The sequence below is a fragment of the Engraulis encrasicolus genome, chromosome 22 (genome assembly GCF_034702125.1).
Source record: "Engraulis encrasicolus isolate BLACKSEA-1 chromosome 22, IST_EnEncr_1.0, whole genome shotgun sequence".
NCBI classification, from domain to species: Eukaryota; Metazoa; Chordata; class Actinopteri; order Clupeiformes; family Engraulidae; genus Engraulis; species Engraulis encrasicolus.
In genome coordinates, this window is record NC_085878.1 from 43,032,585 (window position 1) to 43,051,931 (window position 19,347).

At 43.5% G+C, this 19,347-nt stretch overlaps 1 protein-coding gene across 1 annotated transcript; it reads right to left on the minus strand.

Moving 5' to 3' along the window:
• Positions 1-372: 372 nt before the first annotated feature.
• Positions 373-15,135, minus strand: LOC134439251 (receptor for retinol uptake stra6-like). The gene is made up of 17 exons (XM_063189148.1): positions 15,038-15,135; positions 13,865-13,931; positions 12,634-12,716; positions 11,039-11,178; positions 9,496-9,662; positions 8,364-8,483; positions 7,530-7,597; positions 7,351-7,430; positions 6,779-6,840; positions 5,605-5,767; positions 4,554-4,629; positions 4,170-4,303; positions 3,347-3,464; positions 3,030-3,131; positions 2,290-2,453; positions 1,971-2,111; positions 373-1,690 (listed from the first exon to the last, which is right to left on the minus strand). Exons 1-17 carry the CDS (start codon positions 15,133-15,135, stop codon positions 1,458-1,460), a joined length of 2,016 nt encoding a protein of 671 aa, XP_063045218.1. The 3' UTR covers positions 373-1,457.
• Positions 15,136-19,347: the final 4,212 nt, after the last annotated feature.

Here is a 19,347-nt window from a genome sequence, read left to right on the forward strand (position 1 = left end):
TTGAGATTGTATTGGGATGACATTTGTTGCAGATTTTACAAAGGTTGTTATTATGGAAGAAATCAGCTTATATCTTGTTTTGCTACTCTCTAGTCTGTTGATATCCCCTTTAGAAGGTTTATCACACACCTCCTTTGGCCAGGTGCGCTAGATATCCACAGGGTCAATATTACAAAGAAAAATGTGGCACACTGTCCTAATTTGCAAGGTCAAAAAGTAATTGCAATTGCAACGTTTTGGCACAGATTTTTGTCTGACAAGGTCCTGCTAACCGAACTTTTGCAATTCACCACAAATGAAAGGAGACCCTATAAATATGTACTCCTACAGTTTATCAGAAAAAAACTCCATAGACTGGATGTAATGGCATATTTTAGTTTTTATTGTTAGGGACGAAAACAGCAGGTTGATGCAACAAAGAATAGTTGAGAACAAAACAAGGAAAACAAGAATTTCAAGAAAACTATTCTTTTACGAAAACATGGAAAACACATACCATAACAAATTCAACACATACATGCTAACAGTGCAGCACAATTCGAATCAACCATGTACATTTTTGATGTCATAAAATATTTCTGGCTCTTACAGAATAAAACAAAACAAAACAAAAATAAAACAAATGGAAGCAGCCTACTTATGTTTTGTAGAGTTCCGTAAACGGTGGCCTTGTATCCTTTTTAAATGCATGTAACATGGCTGATTCATGCTATTGAACCAGACCTGACCTACTGTGTCTTCCTATCTACAGTATACTGACCACTGTTTTTTTTTTAAGAAAACGAACAACTGCATGTCTGGCTTAGGCCTGATATCGGTGATGAAGAACTAAAGTCATACTCTAATATAATATTGTACAATAATACAGACAGAGGTGACAAACAGACACCCCAGGAGCTGTCTCGTACTGTACAGCCAGACATCCGCATGTTACAACAGCATCCTCTACAGTAGTCCTGTGACGGCCAGATGGATATCGATAGTGGCTGAGTTCCCGTGATAGGAATGATCCTTGTGGAGGACACACTATGCTCTTTCCAGACAAACATGCTGGGAACCAGTCTAACAAGAATCCTGATCCGAGAAGCCAGCGTTCATCCACTGGGTTGTGCGCTAGGTGCTTTAAAGGTCCAGTTTGTCATTTTAGAATAGTTGTTTATTTTCAAAATGTATGTTGCCTATTTACAAATTAGATATTTTCATGAATATTTACTTAGTAATAAAGTAAATAATTACTGGTATGACCAATATACTGTAAGTTTTGCTTTGTAATGGTTGACATGGAGAAGATCCAGCAATCCATTTTTGAAAACTGTGCATTTCCAAGTCATAATGAATACATAGAAATTGATGATGGTGGTAAATATTCATGAAAAAGTAACATTTGTGAAAGGTGGGCAACATACATTTCTGGAAATAAACTGCTATAAAAATGACATGCTGTAGCTACTCTACCTTTAATTCGAGGCAGGGCTGTCAGTGCTAGCAGTGCCTTCTTTAGAGGGGCGGTTGAGGCTCCCGTTGATGGCGCTGTCGGAGGCCGGGGACTGGAAGTGTTTGCGGTAGCCTAGCACGGAGGGGTTGTTGACCAGGGTGAGGAACAGTTGCCAACGGTAACGTGCCCTGCGGGCCGTCAAGGCTTTGTGCTGCTTCTTATCCACCATGGGAATGCCTGGCTGCGTGGTACATGCTGTGAGGGGGAGAGAGAGAGAGAGAGAGAGAGAGAGAGAGAGAGAGAGAGAGAGAGAGAGAGAGAGAGAGAGAGAGAGAGTTAGTGGCGTGGATTGGGAAACATTACTGAAGAGAGATTCAATACTAGTAAATGTCCTAGTGCTTTTACTTATTTGTAAATATGTAACAGTACATACATTTGTGTTTTTTAAGAATGGAAAAGTATAAATGTATTGCACGCCTGTATTTTACATTGAGTGTGTGCGTGTGCGTGCGCGTGCGCGTGTGTGTGTTTTTACCTTCCTCTGCATCTTTGCTCTTGTGTCCGGCCCCGCTCCACTCCAGGCCGCTGGTGCTGAGCAGCAGGCCACAGAAGGCCTTCATCACCGGGTGAGTCTGGCTCACCTCCAGCTTCAGGAAGCGGCTGTAGCACAGGTAGCCTGTTCACACACACACACACACACACACACACACACACACACACACACACACACACACACACACACACACACACACACACACAGTCACATTCAGTTTCAGTTCAGTTTCGGGGAAACACAGACTTCCAGTGATAATCAAAGTCCTGTGTGAATTGGCACATGCTCCTAGATGACTCACCTGGGTCGAAGTTCTCCGACGCTCGGTTGAGCAGGCTGATGTCCAGGCGGCCCAAGTGGAGGATGTTGAACATGGCGGTGACGGCCATCCTCAGGAGGCCCACCACCATCCCCACCACGATGTTCATCAGGAAGAGCATGTAGGACAGCAGGAACAACGCAGACCTGCAGGGGGAGTCCAATGAGGTGGGGTAGTAGCAATCAGTACCAGAGCAATCAGAACTGACAGTTAGTATCCTACGTTTACAGGTACATGATGGGCTCTAATTCCGAATAAACTTAATTCCGATTCGGAAAGTGTTTACATGATGCTTTTAAAGCGGAATTAAGTTCTATTCAAAATCATTAATTCGGAAATAAATGTCCCATGTAACCGAGGCCAATGAGGTACCCTGGCCAAGGCTAGACGCAATCGATGTGGTAACAGTGTGTAAGTGCGTGTGTTTGCCAAATGAAGTATGAATCTGAGTCTTTGGTGCCCCCTGCTGACGACAGATAGTGGATAGCCAGACAGAGCGACAGACAGCCAGACAGAGAGACAGACAGCCAGACAGACAGACAGGGTAATTGTGTAAGTACCTAACCCAACCCCCTCCAGGGAGCAGCTAAACAGCTTCAGTTAACCTAGAGGTGCAAACATTAACTTCTTTCTTCTGATTGCTAAATTGTCATGTTTACCAACAGTGGCTTAAGCTTTATCAGCAATATAAAGATTGCTAGTATATGTGTGGTGTGCTGTACCTGTTTTCCAGATTCCTGGTCCCAGCGTCTTTCTTGACAAAGGCAAAGTGAGCAGCAGCATGCTGAACGGCCACAATCAGGAACAGCAGCAGCCACAGAGGCCTGACAGGTACACAGGAGCATAGCATGCAACCCCTTAGATGACTTGTGTTTTCATCATAATGGTGTATTTGTTCTGTGGTACATACAGAATGCCTGTATAATGTGGGCTGGTGATGTGGCATCACCCTACATAAAAGCCATCCATGCTCTGTGTGTGTGTGCGTGTGTGCGTGCGTGCATGCGTGCGTGCGTGCGCGTGTGCATGTGTATCTCACCACAGCATGCCGATAATCTGGAGGAAGATGAGATTCTGTCCGTAGAGGATGGGGATGAAGACCAGGAAGACAAGAACCAGGAAACCAAAGAAGAAGACCAGCGTCTGGATAGCCATGGCTGCCAATCCAAACAGCACACACAAATATATACTTACAGTAACAAATACTTAACTGGCCTTATTCGAAAGGACAGAAATAGAGGAATAAAGCACAGGGCATCTGTTTGGGCAATGTCTCTAGGCAGCGCTACAACATTTGCTACAGTTGTCTGACATTTTAGATTTTTAGCACTTGAGAACAAATGTCGTTTTGGTCGCCATTTACAGTCATGACCTGTACAGTACATGTACAGTCATGCTCCTGATACTGTACACCCACTGTCCTTCACCTCAAGATGATTGGCTAGCAATGGAATTCCAATATGAAGCAGGAAGTACGTTACTGGTCCGGCCCACTTGAGATCAGATAGGCTGCATGTGGCTCCTGAACTGAAATGAGTTTGACACCCCTGGTTGGGACCGTTGTGTTTGTCAATATTTCTCAAGCCTTTTCCCTGTGTATCATTACAAGTCCATAACAGACCATTTTATCAGATGAATATGGACTTGTAAGAAAAGTGAGGGAAAGTGCTATAGGTAGATTGTCTTTTTTAGAAATTTAAACTGGAGATAAAATTGGACCAAACAGTACATAGGATACTGTACATAAATCCTATCCATATAGTAGCTAAGCGTCTTTGAGTACCATGAGAAGTGCAAAGCTGATGTATTGCAATTTTACAGTACATCAATGATTGGCCTGTTGTAGATGAGTGAGACCTTACCAAGGCATACAACTGCTGCTTGAGATCCAACGAAGCCCATCCAGTGCACAACACTGAACTGGGAGACACGACTTTTCCTCCTGATGTTGAATTCATTGTAGATACTTCCCTTGTACAACACTTTCAGATTATCCCTGCAGAAAGAGTCTGATTAGTTAATCTCAAGTCTGGCAGTTGTAAGCTACTTACATGAGTTGGAGTAAACAAATTAAAGCACCAATATATATTTTTTTCTTTGGGTAAAGAAGAGGTTGGATATTGGAAAACACAGACACATACACAGACACACACAGACACACAGACAGACACACACACACACACACACACACACACGCACGTTTTTTAACTTGTACGAACTCAGTGCTTGTGTGTTACAATACATACCTGTGTAAAACCATAGACCTTGAAAGCATGACAAGCGAAACCATAGCAGACAGAGTTGCAGCACAGATGTAGCAAACTGAAACACAGAAAAAAAACATACAGAATGCACCAATATGGAAAAAATCCCAAAAAGCTGGAGTGCACGAAATCTAAACTTGGCGGAAAATGATGCAATAGGAAAAAAAGACAATATGAAGAAAAATATAAAGAAATTTAAAATATAATTTAAATTAACATTTCGCTAATTATTCATGGTTCATAATTGTCGCTATCCAATCTAAAAACGTGGTGTACTGTATTTCAGTCCATCATGAAAATGTACAGTAATTATTTAGCTAATGCACTGAAATACAGCTGCACACTTTCCAGACAGCATTTGTAGTACAGTATGTCAATGTGATTGCAAAAATATTACGTTGCACTGATCTGTCACTTTTTATCCAGCAGATTTTCAGATACTGGGTATTGGTTACAGGCCATTGTGGAGTTACATGCCCAGCTCAAGGAGGGGATGATCCGCAAGGGTAGGGTTCAGGGCTGGACTGGGTGGGCCCGGGCACTTTTGGCTTAAAGCCATTTACTTCGTAAATTAATTCATTTTTGGTCTGGAGCCTTCATGCCCTGGAGCGCATGAGTGGGACGAGTGAGCTCAGCTCTGGTTGGAGATGAGTGGACCAATCGCTGATAGTTGACATTCATGACGTATGTTGTTATGTGCCCAAGTACGTTTCCTTATTGCCCGCCCGGCCGTCTGGTAGAAGAATAAACCCTCCCCAGAGAAGCGTAATCAGACCATAGGTGAATTACAAAGTAATTCAAAATGAATGCTCTGGCCTGTTAGGCTACCACAACAACATGTCATTCCCCGTACTTTCCGGGCACCAGTTGTAGTGTATCATGATTTGAAAAGTGATCTTCAAAACGTGACATCATGCCATTAAATCCACTTTCCTGATGCCAGGATTTTAAAAAGATTCGAAATGTGTTGCTGTGATTTGAATTGCTTTGGTGTGATTTCCAAAACATTATTATAATGTGCCGCTCCACTTACTTTCCAGGCACCAGGTGTAGTGGATGACGATCTTGACCACCTCCATCCGGTCCTCGTGCAGGATGATGTTGAAGCCCAGCAGGAGGAAGGCGATGTCCTCATTGATGCCGGCACGCACGATGTGGAGGATGGGGATCACAGAGCAAATCAGCAGCAGCATCACCTATACAACAAGAGACCACCGGGGGGCACATTTCATTAACAAACATTAGGATGGAGCAGTGACGGATGGGGATATCGGAGCAGCTGCGTTTCCCAAAAACTGTTTAGTAGAACTTAAGTATGAGGGTCCTCCTAGGCAATATATCAGAAATAGGTCTCACATCATCACCAAAAGTTTATAAACACACTATTGTACCTCGCACATGCACTTGGCGCAGCCATTTTATTTACATGGGCGAGAAAAAATATATGTAGGCCTATAAAAGGATTGTATGCATATACTTTTAGGGATGTGGTATATTGTCCAAGAGGCCCCTCATACTTAAGTACTACTTAGGCTTAAACTTGTGTGTGTGTGTGTGTGTGTGTGTGTGTGTGTGTGTGTGTGTGTGTGTGTGTGTGTGTGTGTGTGTGTGTGTGTGTAGCAGTGCACTTTAGCAGTGTTTGATGTTTAAATATGAGAATAAATGTTTGGAGACAGATACACTGTGGCTTTAATATTAATCAACCGAACATCCTGTAAGGTTCAGGTTAAACCTGTTTTCTGTGCAAACAAAAGAAATCAGTCAATTTTGAAAATGCCACACAGTCATACCAACACCATTTTTATATGAAATAAAATGTGGACAGAGGTACTTAAACATTTGGATTAACCAGAGGGTAAATACCTTAGTGCTCAAGTTTGTTTGTCAGTGTATTACCCAGCTTGTCATACAGAAATAGAGTGGATTAGTACAGAACAATTGTCTACAGATTGGGCAAGAAACTCCATCTGTGGTCTGCGTTGGGCTGCTGAGGGTGAGACAAGAGATTTTTTGTGGCCCGCAATTGTTCGAATTAGGTTTGGTGAAGAACGTAAAGCTTGAAATATTTTAGTTGAGTTCAAATAGGAAGTTGTTACAGTTTTTTTTTTACCTTTTAGTAGGGAACACCATACATACAGTATTTCACCTTTGGATGAAAGAGCAGGATAAGAGATCTGACCAGAGCTTAAGAGTGTGTGCTGAACTACCTGGTAGATGGCCATGAATGACACGGCTCCAGAGATGACAAGTTTCAATGGCAATAGGAAATCTGGAAAGACAAAGTCAAATAAACTGTGTTCAAAAGTGATTACAAAGTGGTTTGAGTTGTTCTCTAAACAACATTGTCTGATTCTGAGTGTCTTTGCAGTTTTATTTGAGATGGAACCTTCACTTTCAAGAGCAAAGCTAATTTAAGTCACGCATTTTGATATCACAATTATACTCTAAAATAGATTCAATCAGATTTGTAAACCCTTCTGTAATTGGAGTACATTGTTCTATTTCACATTTGCTCACCCCAAAAAATAATGTTGTAAAAATATTGATTTGTAGTGGAGGGCGTGCAAATCTAAGAGAAAAACATCAGCAGGTGCCAAATCAAAAAATGAGATGCCTGAAGAAGATCTTGAAGAAAATCTATTGAAGAAGTTGCTATCCTCTTTTACAAGGTGGGTGCAAATCCTTCCCCCTTCTACTTAAAGAGATTGACTAAAATGATTATTCTACAGAATATTCAAGTGGCAGTCAATGACTGGAAATGAATACATGTTACATTTACCATCCTCTGGCCTGTACATGTATGACTTGACTTTATCAATGATTCTGTCTTTCAGTGTGGTGGTGTCTTTGCTCGCTGGGCTGAGGAAAACAACAGATGAGAATAAGTTAATGATTTCACAGAGCTTTATTAATACAACTCTTCTCTGCAGGATGCATAACACTTTAAAAAGACTTCACCTTGTTTTGGCTGGTCTTTTCTTTAGGAGAGACTTCACATACGTCTTGTAATAGTTATCGTCTACGTCCTAAAAAGGGATTGAAAACACATCATCATTACACAATCTCTGTATTGTTATAAAATCTTGACTTCTGATGCAATCAAAGCCAAAATACAGCAACAGATGCAAAAAAAAAACAGTCGAGGTGATCGGAGAGAAGGAAATAATTGCAAAATGATAGGCTTGCAAAAGTTCTCTCACAGCTTATGTAATGATATATTTCATCGTTCCAGCGTGAAACAATCGCTGCATTGTGACTGTGTTGTTTTTCCCCAAATAGATGGAGCAAACAGCAGTTTGGCTGAGTAGTCTGGCTAGTGACGTTCCATGGGCCAGTTATGCAAAGCTGATTAGTCTAAGCAGCCCCGAGGTGTGTTTGTTAAAGGGACTTCATATGCTGCCGGTGGCTATGCTGATCCAGCACGCGACACATGTAAACTCCACGTGCTAAAGCTACATAAATAACATTAATCTCGAAAGTAGAATTTCACATTGCTTGTGAAACAAGCCATTTGCTGTTGAATGGTTATCAATATGATCATTGGTGACACAGTTGGGGATGCTGTGGCGAAGTACACAAAGGCACCCAACCATAAATTGGCTTTCCCCGGTTTGATTTCCCAACCCTACCCCACCTTTCTCTCAGCACGCTTCCTGTGTCTTCTCAAATTGTCTGATCAAATAATGCCCCCCCCCCCCCCAAAAAAAAAAAAACACACACACAAACAACAACAACAACAGAATATGTTATTTGAGGATGAAGACCTACAGTAAGCATCTGCTCACTTCTCACCTCTTTGTATTTATCCTGAACATCTGATGAAGTTAGGAAAAGCAGAGGATACGTGATACCGAGGTAGGCAAAGCAAGCCATCTGAGGCAGTGTGTTCAGCAGGGAGTAGTACTTATACATCTGTAAAGCAGAGAGAGGAAGACCATGAGACACAGAGCAGAAAAGCCTACAACGGCCACCATCTACTCATACCATAATCTACTGTACACCAAAACACAAAATGGCACTTCAGTGTTGTCAGCTATTGTCCATCTGCTTTTGTTTTCATTCCTTCACTAACCCTCAAACAGATTTGGCCAAAATGTTGTCAACTAAAATCTAGTAAAACATCAATTTCTGCACTCATTCATTTGTATGCATGCGAGTACCTCTTCTAAAGAGCATGTGATGAAACATATACGCCAAAATGGCAACGATAAAGTCAAAATACATTACTTAAGGCTATTTGCAATGCTGTAGTAATGTATACATAGGGTAGTAAAGTCTTTTCAACAACTACAGCATGAGAGTGTTTCACTGGTACAACAGTGAAGGTTACCCACTCAGTTACCCGGAATGGATACATGCATGCTCTGATGTCATCTTGAGTTCAGCTGTTGTTTTATGTTTGGATGTTTAGGAGTGAATCTCAGAAGATAAAGTGCACAGCCTATGAGGCTGTGTGGTAAGACTGGTACAGTAAAGTGTTTAACTCGGCTTCACATGAGATGACGTCTGACATACCAAGTCTTGAAAAAAAGTTTCTCAAGACAAATAAGACAGTATACTACATCTAATAAAATGGCAAAGGTGTCATGCAGGGTTATTTGAAAATGCAGAATGTCATCTTAAAAACAGTCACAAACGTACAAAACAATTAAGATATCCCATTAAGCAAAACAAAAAAAACATATTTGTGCATAGGCATTCACCTCAGAGGAGCAGCATCTCATAGGTGCTGATTACACGTATGCGAATATTTTTAAATGCTGATATTTTTTATCCGTTTACCACATATAAACACGGCATGTGGCTAAAAATAAAATCTCCATTGTGATAGGTGCATTTTAGCATGAGCATTCAAAAACTCTGTTTATGTGAACCATTGCATTTTCAAAAATATCCATATACGTATAATAGTTTCTTACTGTACCTCTGGAGTTTTGGGGCAGTCAATCTTCTGCCAGCATAGGACGACCAGGTGTGTCCATGCCAGCATTGTGCCAAACACATAGCCAATCTTGCTGCGGAGGGTGCCGCATACCAGCAGAGGGTAGTAGAGGATCGGGTAGTAGAAAATTGCAATAATCTTCCATAGCTCTGAAAAACACACAGTGTTTTCAGACAAAAGAACTTGTTTAACAACATATTTTGTGGTGTGCCGCCTTGCACAGCTGCAAGTCTGTTCAGCTCCGTAGGCTGACTAATTAATTACCGTAATAAAGTGTTCTCTATCGTACTACCTGTTTCCACAATGACAGAACCTGCAGATGTGAATGGCATTTAAGTGGTCCTATGAACAGGCCTTTAAAATGTCAACAAGTCCTAACATTGGTGATGCTTGCCCTCAATACACATTAACGGATCACTAGCACCAATACACTTTAGTGTATATTTAGGTTCACACACAACTTTCCAAAATACCAAATTTGGGAGTGGGGATCTTGAAAGATTAAGCCTCTAAACAAAGTCTTTTACAGTGGTGAGATCAGGGTTAGGGCCTGTGTTTCAAATCAAGTCAAGACAACTTCTATTGTCCTTTTAATCCATTTCATTTCGTGACGTTTCGGGCCACCCTGGCCCTTCTCTCCAGTACCATGCCATGGACCAGTGGTGTAGTCTACGTAGAACGTGGGTATACGGAGTATACCCACTTCTAAATTTCAGGGATTTCAGTATACCCACTTAAAATTGATTGATCCATTATTTTGAATGGCACAAATATATACAGTATACCCACTTCAAAAAATGCTCCAATATACAGTATACCCACCATAAAAAAGTAGACTACACCACTGCCATGGACATAGACATACACAGGACCGACAGGAGTGACTGATGATATCCGATGAGTCTGTTTTATCTTACCCTTTTTAAAAGCCATTTTGGGCTTTATTTGCATAGGAAAGTGGAGACTCGGAAGGGAAATACTTAGGAGAGGAAAATGGGGTAAGTGTGGGATATGGGCCATGCTGGAAAAGGATCCCTACATACGTACTGTATGTGCTATGTGTCACTCAGTACCGTGCATCATAGTCCCTCACTGATTTACAGTGTTAATAAGTGTGCTGTTAAGGAAACTGAACAGTGTGATGAGTATGGATGACCACCCACTGAGAGAGAGAATGTTCATAAAAAATGGTCGGCGCCAAAGGCTCCTCCTCCCTTGGAAGATTAAGGAAATCTTTTGTTCCTGCAGCAATCAGACTTTTTAACAACAACTTCTGAGTACTCTTTTAATGTTGTAATAATTCTTGCGTTTTTATGATGGTTTGATAATGTTTTGGTGATTTTTTGTGTGTTTTCACGGTGGACTGTTTCTTATTTCTTATTTCTTTTTTATTCATTATGTATTTGTCTTGTCCTGCTGTTACGTATGTGTTGTGTGTACGGCTAGGTGGCATTCAATTTCCCCTTGGGGATTAATAAAGTCTCTCTCTCTCTCTCTCTCTCTCTCTCTCTCTCTCTCGTCTCACCTTTGAGGGCTGGTGTGTTGTCTTTAGAGAGAGGCAGAGGGACAGGATGAAGGACCAGCACACACAGCTTGCAGAAGAGCAGTGTGAAGACAGCGATGGCCACGCCTCTGTTCTGGGTGTGGTCCAGGAAGTTCAGGGCACTGCAGGAAGCAGAAGAGTAGAGTATACTGTACCTGAGTATCCAAGCTCAGTTCAACAGGCCTACGGTAAGAACCTGGCATTGGGAGATTCTGTATTGACATGCAAGCATGCACTATCAGGTATGGTGTTTTTTGGGGGGCGGTGGTGGCTCAGGTGGCAGAGGAGCCTTTTTGGCAACCAGGTTCAAGCCCCGCTTTCCCTGACCCCATCCATTTGTCCTTGCGCAAGATACACAACCCCAAATTACTTCTGTTGACAGGGTGGCACCCTGTGTGGCAATCATTGCCATCATTGTGTGAATGTGAGTGTGAATGGGTGCATGTGAGGCGTATAATGTACGAAGGAGTGGAAAGATGTTATATAAATACAGTCAATTTACCATTGTCCAGGAAGGCATACACCAGGTAGCCATTACATCTGATGACACAATACGGACACAATCCAAAACCGTGCTGTATTGCCCTATAAAGGCAAAGTGCAGGAACTACAAACAGTATTTTGTCAAAATTGAGTTCAGACTGATAGTGGTCTTCAGTAGCCCCATAATGCACGCCTTACCACCAGTGGCACGCTTTAATAGTCATCAAAATGTTAATTACCATAGTACTACTCTAACGAACTATGACTATGCCATTGCCATTCTGGAACATAACAGCAAATGTATAAAGCCATGTTTTAACAGGTTAAAGCAGTGGACAATGCAGTGTAGATTCCAAAAAAACATGCAAACATGCATAGCCATTGATTGCTGCACTTGTAAAACACAAATTATGTTATCTTTGTAGTGTTATTGTATTACTGTACTTTACTAATGGACTTTGTCCATAATGTGTTTTGGCACCATGCCATGACAGATCTTAAGAGTTAAAGAGTAAAAAACAGACCCTGCCAGAGTGGTTCCTCTGTATTTGCACCCACGTCAGCAGCCAGTGCATAGTGAGACCGTTTTTTTTTTAAACGGAGGACTTTGGGTCGGGGGAAATTCAGCTCAGCCTGGATTAGTTGTTTGCTTTATGTATTCTGTATTACAGTATTGCTACTGTTTCCTGGCATGGCAGGGCAAAAAACAGCTGGTGCTCTGACCTGCATGGAGATGTGGGGACAGCTATGCACACTCCAGGACCACAATAACTGAGACATGGAGAGTTACATGCAAGATATAACAACTGGTCTGTAAATGCTGGGCTGAATAGGGACCACAAAAACCTCTAAAAAAAAACACACACACAAAATAAGCACAACAGCATCTACACCTGAGGAGTGTTGGCCCACCCGGAAATGCCCTGTATGCCAGATCACCAGTCTAGGCCTGTCATAGATTTCATTTACCGGTATTTATTTTAATTTTTCCTTTATTTTACTAGGGTATAGAGATGGATGTAGGCCAGTTGTGAGTGCTGAATAGCGTTAATGATAGTGAATAAAGGGTGCTGAATAGCTACTGTACCACTTACTTGAGGACGCTGGGAGCCCCTCGCCTGAAGTTCTGAAGTGTTGTCTTGTGGCGAATGGCAGCCAAGACCAACACTGCAACTAGCTGCAACACACAGACACAGACACAGACACAGACACAGACACACACACACACACACACACACACACACACACACGCACGCATGCACGCACGCACATACACACACACACACACACAATATTACTTTTCATTATTAGACCGACCTCATTGGATTATCATTAAAATAATTTGCAGCAACATCTGTCATTAAATATTTACAACGATTAAATGTTATTACTATTGCATATGAAGATCTTAGATGAAAAAACACCTAAAAGTAATTACAAAAATCAGCCTTGATTTTTGTATACTCATTTCTAATGCACTTAGAGAGGGAGATTTTGCACCTGAACCCTTCATGTAGCATATATTATTATGTATGTAGACTACTCTTCTGTAGCAGTCAAATCCATATTACATATCAATGTACTGGTACAGTACTTGTACTTGCTATGCACACATGCAAAGGTTAAGCTGCTAACCGCTAGCAGCTTTGTCTAGAATAAAATGGCAACTTGAGATAGAGAATGGCACCTCTGTACAAGTACAATAAGTGTGCATTTATCAAAGGCAAGAAAGGAGCTGTCCTTAGAAGCCTGTCCTACATTGTGACACAATAGGTACAATGTGGGTTGTGTTTCTCCAGATTCACGTGTATTCTGGGCCACATAATGCGGCCTAATCAGCTGTGGAATTTTGAGGTGCAGCATGTGAATCATTTGTGCAAATGGAATGTGAGGCCAGCTTGATATTTCAGCATATTACAGTATTAATGCTACTACATGTACATATAATATGGGTGGTTAGTTTTTACACAATGCGTACAACTTGTTTTTTTTTAATCCACCTGCGGTAAAACCAAATTACACATTCATTATGTTGAACTGGGACTACCATAGCATTTCACTTACCTTTAGTTAAGCTTTCGGTGTGTGTGTGTGCATGCGTGCTGCGTGCGTGCGTGCGTGTGTGTTTGCATGTGTTTCTTTGTGTGGACTCACTGATATGGCTGGTTGCATGTAGGCCTATTTGTTTGTGTGTGTGTAGTCACCGACACGGCTGTGATGGGTGTGTGTGTGTGTGTGTGTGTGTGTGTGTGTGTGTGTGTGTGTGTGTGTGTGTGTGTGTGTGTGTGTGTGTGTGTGTGTGTGTGTTTCTGTGTACATCCTCACCGATACGGCTGCTATGCATATGTGGAAGAGCTGATCGTCAGCTGTGGGGTCACATGGCTCCACAATTCTGGGGGTGACACAGGACTTTGATGAGCTTGAGCTGCATTTATGCAAGACTCTTTTGCAAAGCTCTTACACAAAGAGGCTAATAACAGAACACAGAGAGCGCTTTCTTCTGCTCAGAGGAAACACAACAGACTGTAATCATGTAACAGGCGTAATGAAAACCAATGATAAAATGTCAAGAAACAGCAAGAAATTACGGCATTTTTCATGTAATATAAATTAAAATATCTACTTTAGTTTCTTCACAAAAATATCTAGCTTTTATAGCAACATTTTATCTGATAATATACAGTGCACAATCCTTAATATTCAAACCTTATACAACTTTAAAGAGTATATACTTCAAATGTATTGCTACAGTATGTCAACAGTATGTAGCAGCTAAGGCACAACACAACAAGTCTGTTTAAGCCGTAGCTAAAGCTTGATTATGAATAAATAACAAATGACACTAAATAGTTGCAAATTAATAGTTAAGTGTATTGTAGTAAAGTATTCCCACACATCTATGGAACAAGAAGGGTATCACCTGTACTGTGGCCTCCGAAGGGCATACAGTATTGTCCAGGAATACAGAGCTGATAAACAATTTAGGATTCAAGAAAAGTAGACCAATGGATGACCAAGAGATACCCAAAGCACTCTGGTAATGTTTGAACATGTTTATGGTGCGTAGGAGTCACACTTAGTGTTGTAGCTTAGTAGGATAAGATGCCATAACATGAATCCGGGGATCCTGGTTCAAGTGTGACCAGAGGTCATTTCCCCATCCTTCCCCTTCTCTTTCGCACCACACATTTCCTGCCAATCTCTAACTGTACTGTCTTTAATAAAGGCATTATGGCCCAAAAAAGAAGGGATCTCTTTACCCCTGTGTTTAATATCTTACAAAAAGCCCAGCTAACTTTTCTTTTCACATACAGTCGACGACAAGGCAAGAGAAAAGGAAGGTAAGTTGTTACATTTTTATACTCCTTACTCCTGCATGTAATATCCTACATGCAGTCCATTTTTCTCACACACTGTACGCACAATGACTTGTGTCACACAAGAAACAGTAGAAGCAAGGCAAAGCGAGGCGAGGCGAGGAGGTGTTAGTGTACTCACTCCACCGGTGGGCTCTTGGTGGGCTCCAAGTTATCCGTGTACCAGTCGGAGTAGTCATAGTAGTTGACAGGTTCCGGCTCCGGCTCGCTGCCATTCATCCTGTCCTGTCTTAGCTCCTGCTGGTCCTCTTCTGCAGGCTACTGTAGTGGCGGCGCCGGCCGTCCCTCCGCTGACACAGAGAAGAGGATGAGGGTACCTTACCTCTCTGCCTGGCCTGGGGCTGCGCTGCGCACCGCCCAGCGCATGCACCAGAGTGTGTGTGTGTGTGTGTGTGTGTGTGTGTGTGTGTGTGTGTGTGTGTGTGTGTGTGTGTGTGTGTGTGTGTGTGTGTGTGTGTGTGTGTGTGTGTAGGACTGAGGCTGAACAACACACAGGTGGCCCACCCCTGTGTGTGTGTGTGTGTGTGTGTGTGTGTGTGTGTGTGTGTGTGTGTGTGTGTGTGTGTGTGTGTGTGTGTGTGTGTGTGTGCGCGTGCACGTACGTAAAAGAAAAAACTGAGAGAGAGAGAGAGGGGGGAGGGCATCAAATGTTTCAGGCCCTTTAAGTGTGTGTCATGTGCACGTGCAACTCACTTAATCCAACTTAACATGTGTGTGGTTCAGTTGCTGCGTAATTCTTAGTTTGCTAAAAACTTCACAAGGGATTTATGGCAACTTTGCCGGGATTAAACTCCCATGCCCGAGATTGGCCTGCAAATTATATATGTAAAGGGGCTGTCCAGGATGCACAGACATTGCGCATGAAGTTAAGGACTCACCTGTGCTGTAAGGTTATGCAAACAGAGGAAACGTTTAACTTGAGACTGGTAGTTATTAGCATGGCGCATAAAACATGTGTCACAAGTGGACCAGGCCAAGTTCTGTGCTACGTTATGAAGTTTGGGCCAGTTTTTACAGTGTGCCACAGTTACTAATTTTTTGCAGTGTTTTTAACCCGTGTGCTTTTCTAACTGAGTGAGTGTTTTTAACTTAGTGTTTAGTGGTTTTACCAAACGTGTTTGCAGTGCATTTAAGTTTTTATCTTAACTGTTTGCAGTGCATTTTAAGTGTTTATCTAACCTGATTGCTGTGGATTTTACTAATGATTGCCCAAGTAACTTAATGAGCACCTGGACTTGGGTTTCCACCAGAGTTCACAAAATGCCTCTCCCCACTCTGGCCACTAATTGAGGATGCCCATATATGGGCGCAGCTTCCTGTGAGCTGTGACTGGGACTAATTAGACACCCTGTAGTCTGTGCACAAAGTAATAGACAATTATCAGGGCTATGCCTGCGTGCTGGAATTGTCCAATCACATGCTAATGTGTCTAACCGCCCCCACCTGTACAAAGGGGTATAAAAAGGCCAGTCTTTGTGCAGATCAGGAAGAGCGCACCGGAAGAGGATCCCCTGTCGGCGTTGCTGCTGCCAAGTCTGCCTTGCTGCTCTGCTCTGCTCTGCTCTGCTCTGCTCTGCTCTGCTCTGCCCGGCCCTGCTGCTGCTAACCCCCGACGGCGCTGCGAACCCCCGGCGAACCCCCGACGACACGGTGAACCCCCGACGATACGGTGAACCCCCGACGACACGGCGAACCCTGAACGGCGCATCCCGGTCCAGACAGACGGCGGCGCATCCCGGTCCAGACAGACGGCGGCGCATCCCGGTCCAGACAGACGGCGGCGCATCCCGGCCCAGGCAGACGGCGGCGCATCCCGGCCCAGGCAGACGGCGGCGCATCCCGGCCCAGGCAGACGGCGGCGCATCCCGGCCCAGACAGACGGCGGCGCATCCCGGCCCAGACAGACGGCGGCGCATCCCGGCCCAGACAGACGGCGGCGCATCCCGGCCCAGACAGACGGCGGCGCATCCCGGCCCAGACAGACGGCGGCGCATCCCGGCCCAGACAGACGGCGGCGCATCCCGGCCCAGACAGACGGCGGCGCATCCCGGCCCAGACAGACGGCGGCGCATCCCGGCCCAGACAGACGGCGGCGCATCCCGGCCCAGACAGACGGCGGCGCGTTCCGACATCATCTTGGCTTCCAGCCAAAGCTGTCCGACGCAGTAACCTCCCCCAGCAGACTCTGACCAGAGTCGGTTTCGTGAGTGCCACTTTCCCCAAACATACTCCTATGCCCTATGTCTAAACCCCATTGTGCTCTCTTCTAGAACCCCGAGACGCACCAACCCGGCCAGACTGCACACCATTCCCCGAACGCCTGCCACAAACCCCCTGACCTTCAATCCTGTGCCGAACCACCTCCTCTTCCCAGCTAGCTCCCCCTTTTTACTCCCTCCTTTCACTTTAGCTACACACACGTTAGGGCCCATACTTAACTTTAAATAAAGAAACCATTTGGATTTTGACACTGTTGTCTGTGTGTGTTTGTTGCTGGGAAATTTTAAACCTGTGTTGTAAGCGTTGCCACTAGGGGGCGACACATGCAGTAGTAATGTTGAATGGACCTCACTGCACTTCATCACATGGTTTAGGGTCAGTCCTTTGAATGATGAAGCATTGGTTCAGTCTGATGTGTGATAAATAGGTCTGAAGAAAGATCTCCTCCTATTTTGACAATTAAAAAAGTCCAATCATTGCATCCAAATCATATTCAAATCAATCCGGTGATATGAGAACATGGATAGCACAGCTGATTACTACACTGTTCTGTATACAGTATAGTACATCTATGCAATGACCAGACAAGTTCCCAGGCTCTAAACTGCCATGTGGTCATTTCCCAACCTCACCCAACTCCTACCCCCTTGCCAAACTTACTTCCTATCCAATTCATTGTGTATCTATCAAAAAAGCCAATAAGCAATACACAGCAGTAAGGAAAAACATGACAAAACAACATGAACACTACACCACCTATAGTATGAATAACATAACATTCATTACAGTAAAAACAATCTTCCCTTATGACAGGGTTGTGTAATTGGCCTGGGTAAATCTTCACCATGAGGTGCTGTGTGTGTGTCTGTGTGTGTGTGTGTGTGTGTGTGTGTGTGTGTGTGTGTGTGTGTGTGTGTGTGTGTGTGTGTGTGTGTGTGTGTGTGTGTGTGTGTGTGTGTGTGTGTGTGTTTGTCTGTCTGTGTGTGCATGCACAGGCATGTGTGTGTGTGTATGTGTGTGTTTGTGTGTGAGTGTCTGTGTGTGCGCGCACATGCATGTGTGTGTTTGTGTGTCTGTGTGTGCGCGCACATGCATGCATGCGTGTGTGTGTGTGTGTGTGTGTGTGTGTCTGTGTGTGAGAGAGAGAGCGAGAGAGAGAGAGAGAGCGCGAGAGCCTGGTGGTTGGTAGTTGAGGGTTGAGGTGGAGGAGGGTGAGGGTGAGATTCATAGGCATGTGGGGATGCTGGATGAGGGAGCAGTTTCTAATCTGTGTGCCTGAAGAAAGGCACTCTTTGTGGGCCCGTGCAATGCTGTGTCCAACCCGTGCAGCAAAACAGAGATGCAAAGGTCGGCCTGCTTTGGTTAGCCCTGCAAGCTTGACCCATAAGAGGCTTTCCCCATAATGGGATAAGAAAAGCAAAGTTACATTAACAAAGTCTTTGTATTCCCATTCCCAGCTGATGTTGTGCTCTGGGACACACTAGTGTGTGTGTGTGTGTGTGTGTGTGTGTGTGTGTGTGTGTGTGTGTGTGTGTGTGTGTGTGTGTGTGTGTGTGTGTGTGTGTGTGTGTGTGTGTGTCTGTGTGTGTGCATGCGTGCGTGTGTGTTTAAATCAGCATGTGAATAGAAATAAAATAAATAAAGGTTTGGCTTTTAGTGTTGAAGAAAGATATTAGAAGCAATCTTAGTAACAAGTGTCATGGTGAAGGCTTTCAGAGGTTAAACACTTAGACACATTTACAGTACAGTGCTGCCTGTTTTCCAGCCGAGTTTGCTTTCAGACTATACTGATCCCTAGATCCCTTTATAGACAGGCAATGCAGATTAGTGTGTAAATAATCGAGACTATACAAACATGTGTATGGCTCGTCGGCCAAAAATGGAGACTACGGCACAGTCAATTAAACAAGAGTAGCCGCAAACGTCTAGCTCTAAGAATGGCATGTCTGTAAACACACGTGAGAGAACCGGGTGGATAATGGGCTATTTGTGGATTTGAATCTACATTTTTGAAACAGTACGTAGGGCTCTGGGGAATGTTCTGCAGATCCAGATCACTGCACCTAAGGGAGTGACAAAGAATTCTGCTCTATTGTACTGGTTCAGCTTGAGATTATCAGACTGCTATTACCTTTTCTCATAGTGATGTCAAACAAGTACGGCTTTGAAGTAAAGCAGGTGTAAACGACTACTGGTTTTAGGTTAAAAAAC